The following is a 17,048-nucleotide window of genomic DNA, read 5'->3' as shown; positions in this document are numbered from 1 at the left end:
TTAATTTAATTATACAGTATTTTACTAACCCTATTTGTGCACCTCCACATCATAAAATATGGGAAAAATGTCAAAACACAAAACACTTTAATAATATTTTTATTTATTTTTGTGATAAATATTCATGTAAAATAATTGTGTATTTTAAATAATGACAGCAATATTCACTTAATTTTGAATTAAAGATTTAAATAATAGAAATAGAATAAATTACTACCCGCTTCAAGTAAAAATTGTTATTTTGTCTTATGCATTAGTAGAACATTAAAAGTTGTGTATAGGACCGGGCGTGGCCTAGTTCGGGATGGAGTGAGACGTCCCTCTAAGCGGCTCCCGCTCCCCACTCGCATTCTTAGCTAAACTCCAGCACCAGAGACGAGGAGAAACGGCACTACCGGGTGCCCTGGTCGCGAGACATCCCCAGGCATCGGGGAGGCAAGCCCAAGCAGGGCTAACAAGCACTGAGATGGCCCTGGCGAACCTTGACTGGGAGACATATGGTCCAACCACCATCTTGAAGCATGGTGAACCTGGGATGGGGAAGGCAAATGTCTCAAAGCCTTGCTGGCATTGTTGCAAACCTCTAACTCAACTTGAAAGACAACCCCCACTCCTGCCCATCTCCTCTTCGGACTGGTGGCACACACGGACCTGCTTGACCATGCCTGTGGCCCCGGGGCTGATTTATGCCGCCATCTTGCAGTGGCCTGCACTGCGGCCTATGCGTGGTATGGTCATGGCACTGGGGCTCTCTATCTGGGCACAAGGACTGTGTGGTGGCCCCCCAGCTATCCCAGACCCTGTCTAGCCACCGCTGGAACACTACACAACAGGGGGAGTGAACCTCCCTACACGCCCTGGGATGAAGCTGGTGCTGGGCTGATGAGACACGTGGTCTGGCCACCACCTTGAGGACCGACGATCCTGCAGAGGCCCTACAACACTGCTGAATTTCTGCAGGAGTATGCTGCAATTTGGTGAGCACTCCCTGCTCACCGGCTGCACCCATTTGGACAGGCAGCATCCATGAACCTGCTTTGACTCGTCTGCAGCCCCGCAGCTGGTCGGGCTGCCATCCTGAATTGATCCACGCTACGCACTGGGTGTGTGACCGCAGAGCAGGATCCTTCGGCCTGGGTGCGGGCGATGTGCTGCAGCCCCCTCAGTCCTCCTGGAGCACAACCGTGCTACCGCTTGTCAACTACATCGCAGGAGGACTTGCCTCTCCCTAGTACAGGAGGCACCCACACTGGTGTTGTAGCGTAGACCGTGGCATGCTCCCTGTGAGTGATCCACACCAGCGATTGAGCTCAGAATGCTTTCTATCTTCTGAAGCCAAACTGCCTTCACCCCTCAAGATGAAAATATTTGTTTAGAGGGTGTTTCCTTTTTATGTTACATAAGAATGTCTCCTGTGCCTTTCGACCCCTCCATTATTGCTTTTCATTATGATCCTGTTTGTCTTTCTTTGGTCTACAGTGTTTGCTGACTCAATACCTTATTTATTCCAGGAGCTGCCCACCCCCATCCCCCAGGATGCTAACCTCCCTTTACAATGGGACCTACATAATTTCATTTGGGGAGGGAAATGCCCATGAATATTGAACTCCTTACTGATGCTTCCAAGAGATGGAGGGGTGTTTTGGCTTGTCACAACCTTCGTGAATATTACTGGGTGGCCTACTTATGGTACGCATCAGAGTGGGTTGTCCGTGAGAGCGACAAATACTGGTTTCACATGGATTGGGCAGTATCTTGCCAACCCATCTCGGACTTGGCATGGCTCCCTAAACATGTTAGGCCATGAAGTGCATACATAGTTGTTACCACTAAAATGGACCTTGAAATTGTCTTTAAGAGAGGCCTTACCAGCTTTCCTTCCCTGAACACCCCACTTGCCTGCAACCCAGAGCTCTACCCAGCTCGACAGGCTAATTTCTTTCCAGACTGGAGGGAGGGGGAATGCCTCACTCTCTGTGAATTAGTTGAGGATGATAGGATCAAGTCATTTGACAAGTGCAAGCAGCAGTTCCAGCTGCCTGAATCAGCTAGAATACAATATTATCAATTGCAGCACTGGGCACTCCATCCTATCAATGCCCAAGGGGCAACTCGACCCCTTACCTCCTTCGAGACCCTGATCTGGTTCTTTAATGGGACAAGGCGCTTGATCTCACGCACATACCGGGTACTCCAACACTCAAACCCAGATAGAACGCACCCATACCAATCCCAGTGGCACGCGGGCACTGCAGAGGGGACCTCTGAGACACAATGGGACCAGTTGTGGCATGATATTCCAAAGCTGTCTAGGAGAATATCCCGTGAGATGCCATACATACTAATGACAAGGTGGTATTACACCCCGACCTGCTTATACAGTATCTACCCCTCTGCCTCACCACGCTGCTGGAGATGCAACTCAGCAACAGGTGATTCTTTTCATATTTGGTGGTTCTGCCTCCCTAAAGCAACACACTGGAAGGCAATTCTGAGACACATTAAAAGAGTTGTGGCTATCCTATCCCTGACTCATACAACACAGCAATATTAGGCATCCGCCCGTTGGCACTAGAAGTAGTGAGACATTCTGATTGGCGACTAATAGTCCATATGCTAGGCACGACCAAACAACTTATTGCACTACACTGGAAAAAAGCATATTCCCCGACGATTGCCCAGTGGTTCACACGCCTTTGGCATGTTATGGCCTTGGAACTTTTATATATCACAAAATTAAGCCCTCAGAAACCATTGTTTAAAGATGTGATTCAGAAACCATTGTTTAAAGATGTGATTCAGCAAAAGTGGAGTGTCCCTTTATTAGGACGAAATCCCTCACCCACCAATGGTGGCATGATTCATCATTGGGATTCTCCTGGCACCATGATGCCTAGTCATGGCATGGGCTACAAACCCCTCTCTGAGAGGGAGGCGCTCACAATGTTTTTTTCTGAAGAGGTAGGTGCTAAATACCTCAATTCCGAGATAATGGTTGGTAGGGGACACAGCGTAAAAGAAAAGCGTGTGAGGATCTAAAATTAGCTGTAGGGTATGCAATGTATCTTTATTGGAACATCACTGGACCAGGATTAAAAACAGGGCACTGGCAGGGAACGTGTATAACTGCAGTTGATGACAAAAATGGTCAACATGTTTCAGCTCATGACCCCCATTAGAGGTGTTGTTGCTTTTGTCAAGACCAGTGAGGTGCTGCTGCAAATGTGAAACTATGAGCAGTCTGAAGACGTCAATAGTGTCTGTGATCAAGGTCTGAAAAATCTGACTGTAGTGTTCTGAATATAGCATATAAAGTACAGAATACAAAATACCAAACCAGTGATCCCTGGTCCGTCTTCATTTTTGCATGCAGAGTGGAGGATTCACAGATGATACCCGTGCTTTGCGGGAAACGGACCTCACCTCAACATGGCATGCAGTTCGGGGGTATTTTGTGTTCACCACTCTCTCACTTGGTGAACCGGAAGCATTGACCTGCAGCCGAGAGGGGGAAACTTTTATCCCATAGGGTGTTCCACATAGATGAAAAATTCAAGCACATATGGCAATCACTAATAACTTACCATACCTGGATGGAACACTCCTGCTTTACACCACCCAGGCTTAAAGCCCTTAACCAGTTTGATTGAGGATCCATCTTGTCCCACGGTTCACTTGAGCATGCTGGGGCCACCCTTAGCCATCTAAACCCATTACTCCCCCCTGTACAATTGACCCCATGTCAGGTTCCCTGATGCTCTCTTAACCATGTGTCTCCACATGCAGACATTGTTACACATATGCTTCACTAGGACCTCCATCATGTTACTGTTTACATTTTAGTTTTTATTTCTTACTATGTGTAGATATCCCATCTTCTGTTGATGTGCTGTTTAAGTGTTCTGTCAAACAGCCTACTGTCCCAACATCAATGTACTTCTAAAGATGAGCCTACTTCTCCACTTTGAGTATATGCATATTTGTTTTAGTTCACAGCAGAACTTCTTTCCTCATATGTTACATTAGAGCTTAGATGTCGGACATTTCTATATGCTTGTGACAGCTTTGTTATTTGTTTTGTGTGTCTTGAACAGTAGTCAATAAACAGATTTCTGGTTAAAAATAAAAAGGTGATATATACAATGTCTTAAAATATATGTAATTATTTTTTAATAACAATTATTGTGGTAAACGCCGAAAAGCATATTAATATATTCTTTAATTAAATTAAATAAGACAGACTATCTACAAAAAGTATTTTTTAAATTACATTATATTTATTTATATGTATAACTATTACATGTATTGTAATTCAATTAAACATTGTATCCTATGGGGTTCTATTTTAGGTCCCTAACTCCATTATTTTCTTTGGGAGGGGGTTGCAATAGCAGTGGTTGGCCTTGTGTGGTACTCCATTTACTCCAGCTCAAAGCTGGAGTACTTTACTTCTGTTTTGTGTCCCTTTTTGGCTGTAGGAACTTTAGAAGTGTAGTTTGTGAATAGTTATGGCCTTACTCTTTGCTAAATGGGTTGACGTCCTTCGCTAAACAACACCCTGACCCTGCCTAACCCTCCCAATACCTTTCCTTTCTCCTCCCTTAACACCTCCCCTTTTATTCATAAGTTTTTTCCCATTTTCCAGCCACAATCCTGTTTTCCTCCTACATTTACTGCTAAAGCCTTGATCTATGGCAGTGAGAGCGGAGGTTTCCACACATGTAGGTTCAGGATAGGCGTAACTTCCAGAACTAGGTTTATGAATAGCATAGATAGGCGTAAACTCCAGAACTAGGTTTATGAATAGCATTTTGAAGTACATTTTGAAGTTCTACATAATTTACTACAAAATGCAGTTTGTGAATATGCGCCCGAGAAAGAAGGTGGATGAGGGTGGGCAAGTGCTAATGGATACATAAATGTTGTTCCAGACCCTGTGTGCATAAATGGATGAGACCTTTACCTGGTATTTTTCTTTTTACACTTCTTATCTCTATTCCAATGGTGTCCAGCTTGAAGCCACCTCAGGTGGTAAGCATTTCACCCAGATAGTTGGTTTGTTGGTTCTGATGGTTTTGTAGATGATGCTACTAGTTTGTTAGATGGTGTGAGATATCAAGAGAAGCTAGTGGAGTTGCATCAGTGTTGGGATGATGTGATCATTCTTCTTCAAGTCCATGTTGAGGAATGCTGCATCCTCGTTGAGGATGACCTCAACGAGGATCAGTTTGGAGCCTGGTAGACCATGGCACAGGGTGAATCCACCATCCAGATGTGAAAGTACATGAGTTTGTACAGCAGTGCTGATGTCAAGGAGAAATGATTTCTCCTCCTTCAGTAGAGAGCACTGGAACCAGGCCAGTTTAGGGTTCTGGGGTACTGTATCCCTTGAGGAGGCTGAGAGATCCAGCAATAGCAAGAGGCAGATGTACTTTGGTATCAGCTCACAAGTATAAGAACGGCTTGTGCCACACCACAGTGTGTTCACCAGAAAATAAGCCAAGTTGGGTTTGCTCATAGGCTCACTGCTTTATATTAATTAGGGCACGGTTCTGCACTGCCACCTCTGACATGTTTGACAGTGAATCCCAGGAGCCTGAGTCATACGTCTTTCACTTATAGTACATACTGATTCTACCCTGTGTGTCACTCCCCTCCTGCCCAGAATAAACTACTAATGCGGATTGGAAAGACACCTCTTTCTTTTGCTTAGTCATAATTGAAGAATGCCCAGTAGTGGAAAACGTCTACAACATTCTTAGCAAAAGTCTACTTATGTGTGTCTCTTTTTTTGACACTTCCTCTACCATAAACGATGATTGTGTGATATTTTCCCATTCAAGCCCCAATATTTTGGTTTACTTAGGTTTATTCTCGAAATGTAGCTGTCCTGTTGTCATTCTCCAACATGCACAATTACCATAAGATGCAGATCACATTGTTATGTTAAGAATATTTTTTAAAGCTCTCTTACACCCAAAACCGTTGAATGGTTCTAAGAGACTCAAAACAAACTACTACAAGCTAAAAGGCCAAGCCAGGAAAAGCTACATTTTTTAGTTTGTGAGTGGTAGATGGCCCTGGATAGTTTTGAAGAGAGAGGGAAAGGAGTGCCACAGAGTTGTGCCAAACAGTGAAGAAGAACCACTGCCCGGTCTCCAACGGTGGTAAAGAGTGATGGCAAAAAGAGAATGAGTCACAATGTTCTTTTTTATCATTTTGCTCCATAAGCGGTGAGTGGGAGTTGGATGCTCAACAGACAACTACCTTCGTCTTGGCCATAACGTTCTGACTGATTTAATGTTTGTTTTTCTCCTTTCACTAAAAATACCCTCCAGTGAGATATAAACTATTCCTTAGTGGTTCTTGATAACATAGAGTGCATCTACCATTCTAAATAGGAGGTTCGCATTTCTTGTTTCTGGACCCAAATTTGTTAAACTGTTTGCCTATCCTCACTTTCATGAAGCCACGTAAAGCATTGATCTGTATATGTTCACTATAAGCACCTGCATTGATTTCCTTGGAATTTACTCTCCGCATCAGCACCCCCAGTCTTGGGTAGCAGTATGCTTTATAAATTCACCCCTGAACATCATCTAATATAAAAACCTACTACACCAATTTACATTAAAAGGGTTGCCCTCTTTTGAAAAGAAAAAAACATTACACGTCTAATGGTCATAACTAATTTGAGATCCAACAATGATGGTGAGAAAATATAGTCCGGTTATGACATTATCTTGTACTTCTCAGTTTTAGAGATCCTTTTACTTCCAGATCAAATCAAATACAGATCGTCAATGATCAGTAGTCACTATTATGTGGCAGTAGATAAACAGCAAGTGTGAACTGGCCCAAGTTCAGGTATCAAGGGACAGGCATCTACTTCAATAACAAGACAGGCATCTTTATAGTTGTATTGACAGGCAATACTCAAGAGTTAGGACTGCTATCTGGGCTACTAGTCACTCTCTAGAAGAAGGATAAGGTACCTAAGCAAGAAAAATGGACAACTTTGGACAGTGATGTATACACTGTTGGCTAAATGGTCACTACAGTTCTAACCTCCATTGGCTGAACATAAACAACCCATTAACTAAATTCTGACAAAAGTCTAGCAGAAGCCAAGTCTCGTCAAACTTTTCCAGACCAGCAACCAAGTCTCCTCAAACTGTTCTATATTGAATCACCAAAGATGGTACCATATATTTCAAATTTTAATTTACACAAACTAAGCCTTATATATTCAAGAGAGCTGACTTACTGTAGTGGTGTAGGCTGCGTCAGGGTCATCTTCCAAGATCCGCGAGAGGCCGAAGTCAGATACCTTGCAGATCAGGTTGCTGTTCACTAGAATGTTTCTTGCTGCTAAGTCTCGATGAACATATCCCAGGTCAGAGAGATATTTCATGCCAGATCCAATGCCTCTTAACATTCCAACCAGCTGAATAATGGTGAACTGACCATCGTGTTTCTAAGAAAAATAAAAAAGTTGAAAAACAGTAAAATAAATTTCTTTCAGGTGTTATTAATTCTACCTCTGTAGGTACTGTGGAACTGCCTTTCACTTTTTGCACAAATTCATTCACGTAACCTAAACGTTTTCCTGAGTGCATGCCTTAACTTTCTACCAATACTCTCTGTGTGTGTCCTTGCATTTCCTTTTCAGTATAATGGCTGAAACACAATCACACCACAGAAACACTGTTATGCTGACTAAAAAGTAAATTACTTTATTTCCCTCAGCCGTAAAAAAGCACCACTTGTTTTGCATTGTAGCACTTAAACAGCGTACGCTACAGTTTGTGCAATGTGTAAACAAGGGTACGTGGCAACCAAGGGATTAAGAAATCAGTCTAGTCACAACAATTAACTTTTACCGGCATATAAAACCATCCTTATGATCCTTCCCTTTCCCCACTCGGAAAGCATTCTTTAATGCTTCATCACATAGGCAGTACTAACACTTTGGGCCAGATGTACATCGTAAAATTGCACATGCAATTTTAGTCTGGGTATCGGCTTACACTATTTTGCGTTTCACAAATAATTTGCAACTCGCAAAAAAGTGTTTAGAGACTCGTTATTTGGAAGGGGTGTTCCCTTTCAAATAGAAACACTCTAACCCATGTAGAAATGTTTTGCGACCGCAATTGCGGTCGCAAAACACTCGCAAATTACCACCCTCTTCAAGAGGGTGGTAATGCAGTTGCAATTTGGACCCCTTCCACTTTTTGACTGGCTGTAAAAATATTCTTTAAGGGCAGGCAGTAGTCCCAGGAAAACGGGCTGCATTTAAAAAAAGACTGCTTTATTTAAAAGCAGTCCCAGACATGGTGGTCTGCTGAGCCGAGCAGGCCACCATACCTGGGAGGGCCTGTCATTCCCAATGGGCTCGCAAATTGCGAGAGGCTCACTAATATTAATGAGCCTCGCAATTTGCGAGCCCATTGGGAATCGAACAGTGTTAATGACACTGTTGTAAATAGCAAATTGCGCCTTGTAAAGAGACGCAATTTGCAAGGCGCAATTTTGCACGTCGTACATCTGGCCCAGTATGCTTAGTTTGCATCCCAAAAGTGATGCAAATGGAATACAAGTGTTGTGATTTACTTTACTTTCCAACACGAATCCTGGTTTGCATTGGAACCCTAAAGCGCGACATTGCAATACTCTGCATCAAGGGGGCATTCCATTGGTGTTTTACGGGCGTTTAGATGCAGCCACCACAGCTTTTGATGCAAATCCTTATCGACTAACATTCATAGGGTGGGATTTACACCACAAATGTATACCTCTTCGAGTCAGGCATAAAGTCTGAGGAAACTTTCTTTTTGCAAAACGTTTGCAACTTTGCATGTGTACTGTACTTTGCATGTGTGCTGCACTGAACAGCAAACATATAAAGTGGGAAAAGTGTTAAACTGTGTCTAAGCATAGTATTTTGCACTGGAAGTGTACCCTACCAGTACATAACCTATTCTGATATCACACATACACGCTTGCATCATGGTGCAAGGGTATGTGTGTTCGCGCAAGACAGCCTAAGCTGTGCCAGCACAGGGGGAGACAGATACAACACCATATTCTGCCTCGCTCATCCACTTTTGTGATTCTTCCTCTCTATTCTCCCGTCAATATTTATACTTTTATTGATCTAAATATTTGACCACATCTCAGTCAGTCAGTCAATATATCTTTATTTTGCAGTGTTTCCACAGCACATAAAGTACACAAATTCAAGACAGTAAAAAAAATCAATTTCAAATCGAATTCATTAGTAGAACAATATAAAATCTAGAAGACCAATTTTAAAATGTATAAAGAGCATACAATCACCATCACCGTAATCAATGGGTTTATAAAGTGCATGATAGCATCTAAGTTATAATTGAATCATATAGTATTCAGTCACAGTATTCCAGAGATGGCCAACAACATTAGGGTGGGTTTTATCAAGTGCATAGTGTCAACAAATATAAATAAAATCACAGCTCCTCGAAGCATCCAACCTCTACAAGCTCTCCTCCGTTTCAAAGAGGACCAAAGGAATGTGTCTATTGCCGAACATACTAGTGGATCACTGAGTTTTTTTGATAAAATAAAGGGTTGGATGACATTGTCTAAAATTGTATTTACGCAAAAGAGTGTGAATATACAACATCCACTGCTCTTTGTAAAAAGTACAGACAACTACTATATGGAGATCGGACTGCTCTGAACTTCCATCACAGGGACACATTGTTAAGTCAGCCACTGAGTACCTCTTAGTTTGAAAACACATCATCAGGAAAATAAAATTAAGTCCAAACCTCCCCAGTATAAATCTATGCTGTGGGTTCACCACAAACTCTAAATACCAGTTTCCTCCCTGCAGGATCGGAGGGTCATTAGATATAACCTTACAGAGGATTTGATTCGATTTTTCTCCTCTCTCTCGCATGCTGCCTTAGTTAAAAAGATTTCCTTAATTCTCATTTTAGGGAGATTCAGGCAACTACTAGGGTTTGTATATAAGTCAGCCAGGCCCAATGAAAGCAGTGTCATTTTTACATACTGCAGCGAGGCTATCTTATGTGCATTATCCAGGGATAGGCAATCTCTAATAATGGTTGGGTTACATTGTCAGTATCCCTCCTCCAAATAGAGTGCCATAATAAAACAGGGGCTAGTCTAATAGTATCAGACAGGTATGGGAACCATGTTCAACATGACAGTTGTAATTAGAACAGCTATGGGGAAGGGCTTATAATCTCTTAAAGAACCCATCCTCTATCTGTTGCAAAGAATCTATTTTTTAACATCACCCAAACTTGTGCCCCGCATGTAACGGCGGAGTTAAAACTGAAGATGACCGTCACACTTCTTTCCATTATTAGGGCTCTGTTAGACACCATGTTTAACCATGAATGCTTGTTATCAAACAGAAGCCCTAAGTAGGGAAAAGTGTCCACCACCTCCAGCCTCCATGACCCTATATGAAAGACTGGGAGTTTCTTGGGACATGCCCCTGCCACTAATACAAAAGATTTTGATTTGTTCACTCACAACTTCAAGCCTTTCATAAAATCCACATAGGTCGCTATCAATCTTTGTAAAGCGACACCTGTTCTTGCTATTAATACAGCATCTTCTGAATATACCAGTATTAGAAGAGGAGCTGCATTAAAAAAAGGGACGTCTGAGGTTGACCCCAAGACTGCAGCCTCCACCCTATTAGTATAAATCGAAAATAAAAAAGGGTCGAGGACGCAGCCTTCTCCAACACCCCTCAGAATCTGGAAGGGTCTCGGGCACACAACTACCCCTCCATGGCGCACACACGCGGTGGCTTGTTAATACATCTGGAGAATAAAAAGGCTATGGCTAGATATATACCCCATTTCCTCCATTAAAGGCCATAATTTGGGTTAGGTCACGCAATCAAATGCGGCTGACAGGTCCATAGAGGACATAAAAATCTTTCTAGTCTTGGCCGCTGTATATTTCGCAATTGTCAGGCTCAGATTAAGGCATTGATTTGTCGCTCCTTACCCCTTTTAAAACCATACTGCTCTGAATATCAAAATATTCCTTTCTCGGACCCAGTCCTCCAACCTATTCAGCAATAAGCGCCCTATGAATTTTACAGTGCTGTCTATTTGAGAGATGGGTCTATAATTTTGCAGTATCGATGTATCCCTTTTTTGTAAATAGGGACTATTACAGTGCTTCTCCAGGAAGCCGGGGCGACACACCTTACTTATTACATTATAGATATTAGTCAACAGTGGGGCTCATAGTTCTGGATTCTCTAGAAAACAATCTATAGGTACCCCATCTGGACCTGGGGCCTTGGCGGTGCTACATTGGACCAGCCCACGTCTTACCTCAGCCAACTCAAATACCAAGTGCTCCGTAGATGCTATGCACGTGATAATGTTTGAAGAGGTCGGGGCAGCGTCAACTAGCCCAAAAATCTGTCCAAAATTAGCCACCCAGGTGTCCAAACTGACATGAATATCCAATGTTGGGTCACTTTCATCTTTGAGGAAGGGAGCGTTTATCGCATTAAAAAAATCCATGCTATTCATTGTAATTGCGGCACGAGACAAATTCACCCACGCATCCTCCCTCAGGCCCCTTAATACAGCTTCCTGTGCTACTCTATCTAGTTTCTGCAATTCCCTAACCTGTCTATGATCTCGAGGGGACAATCTGAGAGCACTGGGCTGATCACTTAGAGTCTGTGCACAGGCTGCATTAAACCAGTGGATTGGCAGGGTCTTTTAGGAAGTTTTAGTTCGAATCAGACTGCTTTTAACTTCTCCTTATATCTCAGAAAACACTGTTAGTAAACGTTCCATGTAAAGATCAGGATCTAAACACATCAATACCTCCTGCAGCTTTTTAGATAATATCTGTGGGACCAATTTCTCCTTATCGATTTTGCCCCATTTTAGTTGAAAGACGTTCTTTCTGGCAAAAAATCGCTTTGGGGCCTTTTCTGCTGCACTGATATTGCCACCCTCCCAAATTATGGACAAAAAGAGGATTACATGGTCACTGTATGGATAGAATTTGGGATCGGCTTTGGTAATTTTCCTGTGCAAAGACTTGGAGGCTAGAACAAAATCTATAGTTAACTCGTACTTGTTGCGGGCAAAAGTCTTCGCAAGTACCCCTATGACTGGATCTATCCTATTAATTACCTCCAAGTTCCTAATCATTAACATCCTATTGCCAGAATAATTATGTGTAAAATGGGTGTTTGCCTTGCCCTCATCGTCTACTAAACCACAAACTTTATTCATTATATACTTACAAGGGTGGGCATTAAAATCTCCCAAACACAAGATATTAATGTGTTTTTTAGAAGATGCTACACAAATTGAGTAAATCCCCTTTCCTAAACAGTCCATCACAGAGGCTATATCCCCAGTGCCAATCACCTTGACCTTCACAAAATAAAATATGGAAGTAGGGACAGGGGTGTCAAACCTTTTGACTTTTAAGGTCAACGTATTTGATTTTAACGTCACAATACCGTCTCTCACTCTACCAGTAGGAGAAGGGACTGCTGCCATTTGGAATGATTGATACCCATCCAAAAAGATTGGACCAACTGCCCAGGTCTCCTGAAAATATAGAACATCCTCCTCCATCACAATACTTTTCCACTCTGCATTACCCAGCTTTTGACTAAGACCTGCTACATTCCAAGTTGCTATTTTTAGACAGCATTTAGCTGCCCCTATTGACAGCACCCCCTTCTGACTTGGTGTTCCATGCTGTTTAACCAGATAAGAGTCTAACTGGACAGGGTCAGTCAGTCACAGGACTCCAGGTCTGTCAGGGATTTTCAACCCTTATTTCGAGTCTGGCTGAACCTGCATTAAAAGGGGCAGTAGGACAGAGTGCAGCAGTGCCCCCACCCAGGGGTTCAAAGATCAAAGGCCTAATGAGTCTTTAAAAGTAGCCTAATGGAAGAGTCAAAATCTGCATACCCGAGATGGGCTATTTGGGAGCTCCCTTAGCAGATCCCCAATCACCCATTGGTCATTTCAGTTGATTATTATAGAATAACCAGCTACATGTCTAACAGATTGACCCACCCACCCCACTCTTCTGGTCATGATGATATGTCTATTAATGCAACCGACCCTTCTCAAATGCCTCATCAGTCAATCTAATGCTTTGGCCATGAGCTGTTCCATTGTTTCCATCTGACCCTCCCTCAACTCTGGGACATTTGCCAAGACTATAACATAAGGAGATGCAGCTGGGGGAGATCTGGCTCTACTTTGCAAAACTCTGCATCAATGGGGCATTCCAAGAGTGTTATACGGGTGTTCACATGCAACCACCATGGGTCTTGATGCAAATCCTTATCTACTAACATTGGTAGGGTGGGATTTACACCACAAATTGACACCACCTCGAGCCAGTCACTAAGCATGAGGAAACTTTCTTTTCGCAAAACATTTCCAACTTTGCATGCGTGCAGCACATGCCATGTGCGCTGCACTCTACAGCACACGTGTAAAGGGGAAAAGTGTCAAACTGTGTCTAAACATTGTTTCTTGTACTGGATGTGTATCCTATCAGTACCTAACCTATACTGACATCACACACACATTCTTGTATCATGGTGAAAGGATATGATTGTTTTGGCACAAGACAACCTAAAGTATGAAAGCACAGGGAAAGAGATAAACAACACCTTATCCTGCATCACCCATCCACTTTTGTGATCCTGCCTCTCTATTCTCCCATCACCATTAATACTTTTATTGATCTAAATATCTGACCACATCTCACTATTTATTGTGACATTTTGCTGCAGTTGATATTCCTCCCTCTTTTGTTTTCTGGAGCATGATAGGCAGGCTCATCCGCTCTGCCTTTATTCATTCGAATGAACACAGCTGCTTTTATTCACCAATCTGAATGGATAGCAATGAATTTGCAAGCCTTTGTAGGGATTGCATCTACAGAGCACAAGCAGTGGAAACCTTGTAACATGTGTTCAACCTCTCAAGTTAGTTTCTTTGTTCTCTGAGCATAGCAAACTCATTTGTATTCCACAAGCATGCTCTCTAGTGTACTCAATGTTCAGTGCTCATCAGGTGCTGTCATAATAAATACATTCCCAGCAACCTGCGTTTTTTTTAGCTGAACATTGTAAATAGCACCCTTCAGCTCCTTTGAAAACTGATGCAGATAAACCAAAGTTTGAAACAGGAATTTTTAAAAGAAATGTTTTCGCTTAAACCCTACCTACTTAAAAGCAGAATCGTGAGCCATCCATGGACTTGTCCACTCAAAGAGGGTTTTGAAAAATATATACCACCCTAAAATGTCCCAGTCTATGCTACACCCAGAATAGACAAGCGATACAATTAATGAAAATATGTGCAAAATCATATAAAGGAAGTACTGAAAATTGTTGATCAAATGAAATAGGAATAATCGAAATATTCCAAAATGAGTTGACTTGGATCAAAGTCAAGTAAATGAGCTCGGAATCAACCGTAAATATCCCTAATTGAAGTTTAAAAATGATCTCACAAAAAGCACTGCTAAAGCCAATAGGTCTGACTGTAATAAACCAATGAGTAGTACAAACAGTTGCTAGAGGTCCCAGTTTAGTCAGCACAATGATGACATATCATACACCATTACCAGATGCCCCTATCTTGTCTACACACAAAGCTGAAACCCTATACGATGATACTTAATGCCCATGTGAAGTTGGCAGCAAAAGTGTACAGTTGCCCAAGCCAATACAAAATGCCCACTTCAAGTTAGCAACACAAGTGTGCAGTACTAATAATAACACATTACAACCCTCTTAGCCTAACACAACATGTTAGGTGTGTTTTTTTTAAATCAAGACCTGATGACTATCTTAGGTTGTCGTCACAATATTTAAGAGTAAAATACAGTCCCCAACAATACAAACAAATATTACAAAACTTTAGAATGAAACCACATTTCTCTGATGTAAAACAATATATAGCGTGAGTTAGTCATCTATGCACATTGTAATGACGTTTTTAATGTTCAACAAAATGTGAGTCTGTCTTCTATCTTTAACCTACTTAAACCACAGGATCTACTGGTAACCTTCAGTCATATGTTCCAGATCCCAAACTGAACCAAGTTATGCTTAGAAAAAACACCTCTCTCAAGGTCATGTTTTCTATTATCCGGGAGAATGAGGCTAACAAACCAAAATGTAAGATGAGGCTCCCATGGTGCTTTAGGGGGTGAACTCCTGTGTAGCCCCCAACCTAACAGCAAGTCTCCTGCAGTGCCCCATACCATCTGGAGCACAGTGAGCCAAATATGGAACTTTTTGGAGCTCAATGTGGGGATTTATGGCATCATTGTCTCCATGGAGTGAGCAGTAGGGCTGCCTTTGATGCAGCATTGATGCACAGCTTTTATTTCTGTCCCACTAGCTCGATGGGGCCTCGTTTTTGCTTCTTATTTTAAAGCTGGGTTCTCCTCTCCCACATGTGGGGTACATGGATACTGATGGTGAGTTGTGCAGGAGCCCAAGACCACATGGGCCAAGCCGGGATAGCTCTGCTCTCCTCCCAGAACAATGGTTGGTGCCGGCAGAGGAGATGGCCAGTAACTTGATTCGCTCCCGCCTGCTGGCTACAATGTGGGAGGAAGGCAACTGGCATTCCACTTTTCCAGGACACTGGGAGTGGGGTGTCTTTTCAGGTGCATGCTGTTCTCTTCCCAAGAGCAATGGGGTTCCCACAGGGAGGTTTACAACCACGTAGGTGCAGCAGGGCAGGGGTAAATTAAATCTCTAGGGTCCTGGCCCCACAGTCTTATGGGCTCCTTGTAGGCATAAAGTCGATCCTACTCGGAAATTCCTCAATCCGGTGTTGTCCATAAATGCTGCTTATGAGCAGCAGTTGGAAAGCAAGGTATTGTTGCCTCTGTTTGGTCACTTTAAATGGAGTTTTCCTGTGCTTTGGTCCTGGTGGCACACTCCTGCCACCAAAGGTGTGGACGTTTTGGGAGACATTTTTAACTGCTCACCCCTCAATGAGGGAGAGCTCAGGGTAACTCCAGCAACCAGCTCTCCCCTCATAGCAGGAGGGAGCTGTGCAGTGTCCAGGACCCACTCTTCAGTCTGGGATCCTGCTAAACTCCTTATCCTGGAGGACTTCCATCAGCAGCACTCCATGGTCCTCAAGGTAGTTTGCAGTGCCTGCCTGGACTCCTTGGGTACAACAGCCTCCTGGTGACTTTCATGGCACCTGTCTGCCCAGAAGGAGTCAGGGAATCCCCTCATAGTAGTACCCTCCAGTTCTAAGGAACTCTCTCTTCGAAAGTCTGAAGTCTATATTGTCCCCCAGAGGGAAGGGGAGGTTGGTGTCCCCTGTCCTGGATACACAGGTCCAACAGATTCCAACTAAGTGCAAATCCAAAGAGTCCCACCACTTCAGATACTGGTTCATCCTCAGAGTCCTTCCTTCGTTTTCTTCTGCAGTTCCCATTACTTCTCAGAGTCTCTCCATTGTGCGAGTGGTTTAAAAGTACAAATGGAGAGGTCTACAAAGTTCACGATTCTGGACAATCCAAAGATGCCACTCTCTTCACCTCTGGCACATCCCCCTGCACAGCATCCTGAGATTTTTCACGTGGACAAATTCAAGTTTTTGTCAGTAACAGCTCTTTCAGAGACTTTAGCTCTGCCCCTAACTTACATAGTAAACTGGTTCCTTCCCTCCGAAACATCAAACAGGAGTCCCTTCAGTGAGTGGTGCCAGAAATAAGCAAACCTCCCTTTGTTTCTGTGACAAAGACCATGACAAGGCTTTCAGTTAGTGTTTGTTAGTTAGCCCATGAAAATTTCCCCACCACCCTTTTCTTCTCTCAGGAGTAGAATAATTGTCACCAAAGGGGCCTTCTGTCTAAGGGATCCTTTTATCTACATGCTGGTTAGCAGAGTAATTCCCTTGGCCCAGCAGGGTAGTTCATAGCATGAACCTGATTGAGGGCTTACTCAAGAAAATGCTGCAACATTCAACACTTAT

The 17,048-nt window shown here is 42.9% G+C and overlaps 1 protein-coding gene across 1 annotated transcript in view; it reads right to left on the bottom strand.

The window, feature by feature from the left end:
* EPHA8 (EPH receptor A8) overlaps positions 1–17,048 on the bottom strand; it is an 876,683-nt gene that overhangs the window by 39,904 nt on the left and 819,731 nt on the right. Inside the window, exon 12 of the mRNA XM_085608587.1 lies at positions 7,268–7,477. Within this exon, the coding sequence (XP_085464713.1) occupies positions 7,268–7,477 (210 nt within the window). The remainder of the gene's footprint in view (positions 1–7,267; positions 7,478–17,048) is intronic.

The sequence above is a fragment of the Triturus cristatus genome, chromosome 1_2 (assembly GCF_964204655.1).
Source record: "Triturus cristatus chromosome 1_2, aTriCri1.1, whole genome shotgun sequence".
In the NCBI taxonomy this organism is placed as follows: domain Eukaryota; kingdom Metazoa; phylum Chordata; class Amphibia; order Caudata; family Salamandridae; genus Triturus; species Triturus cristatus.
The sequence above is the reverse complement of the archived record's forward strand: the minus strand, read 5'-3'. Positions and strand labels throughout refer to the sequence as shown.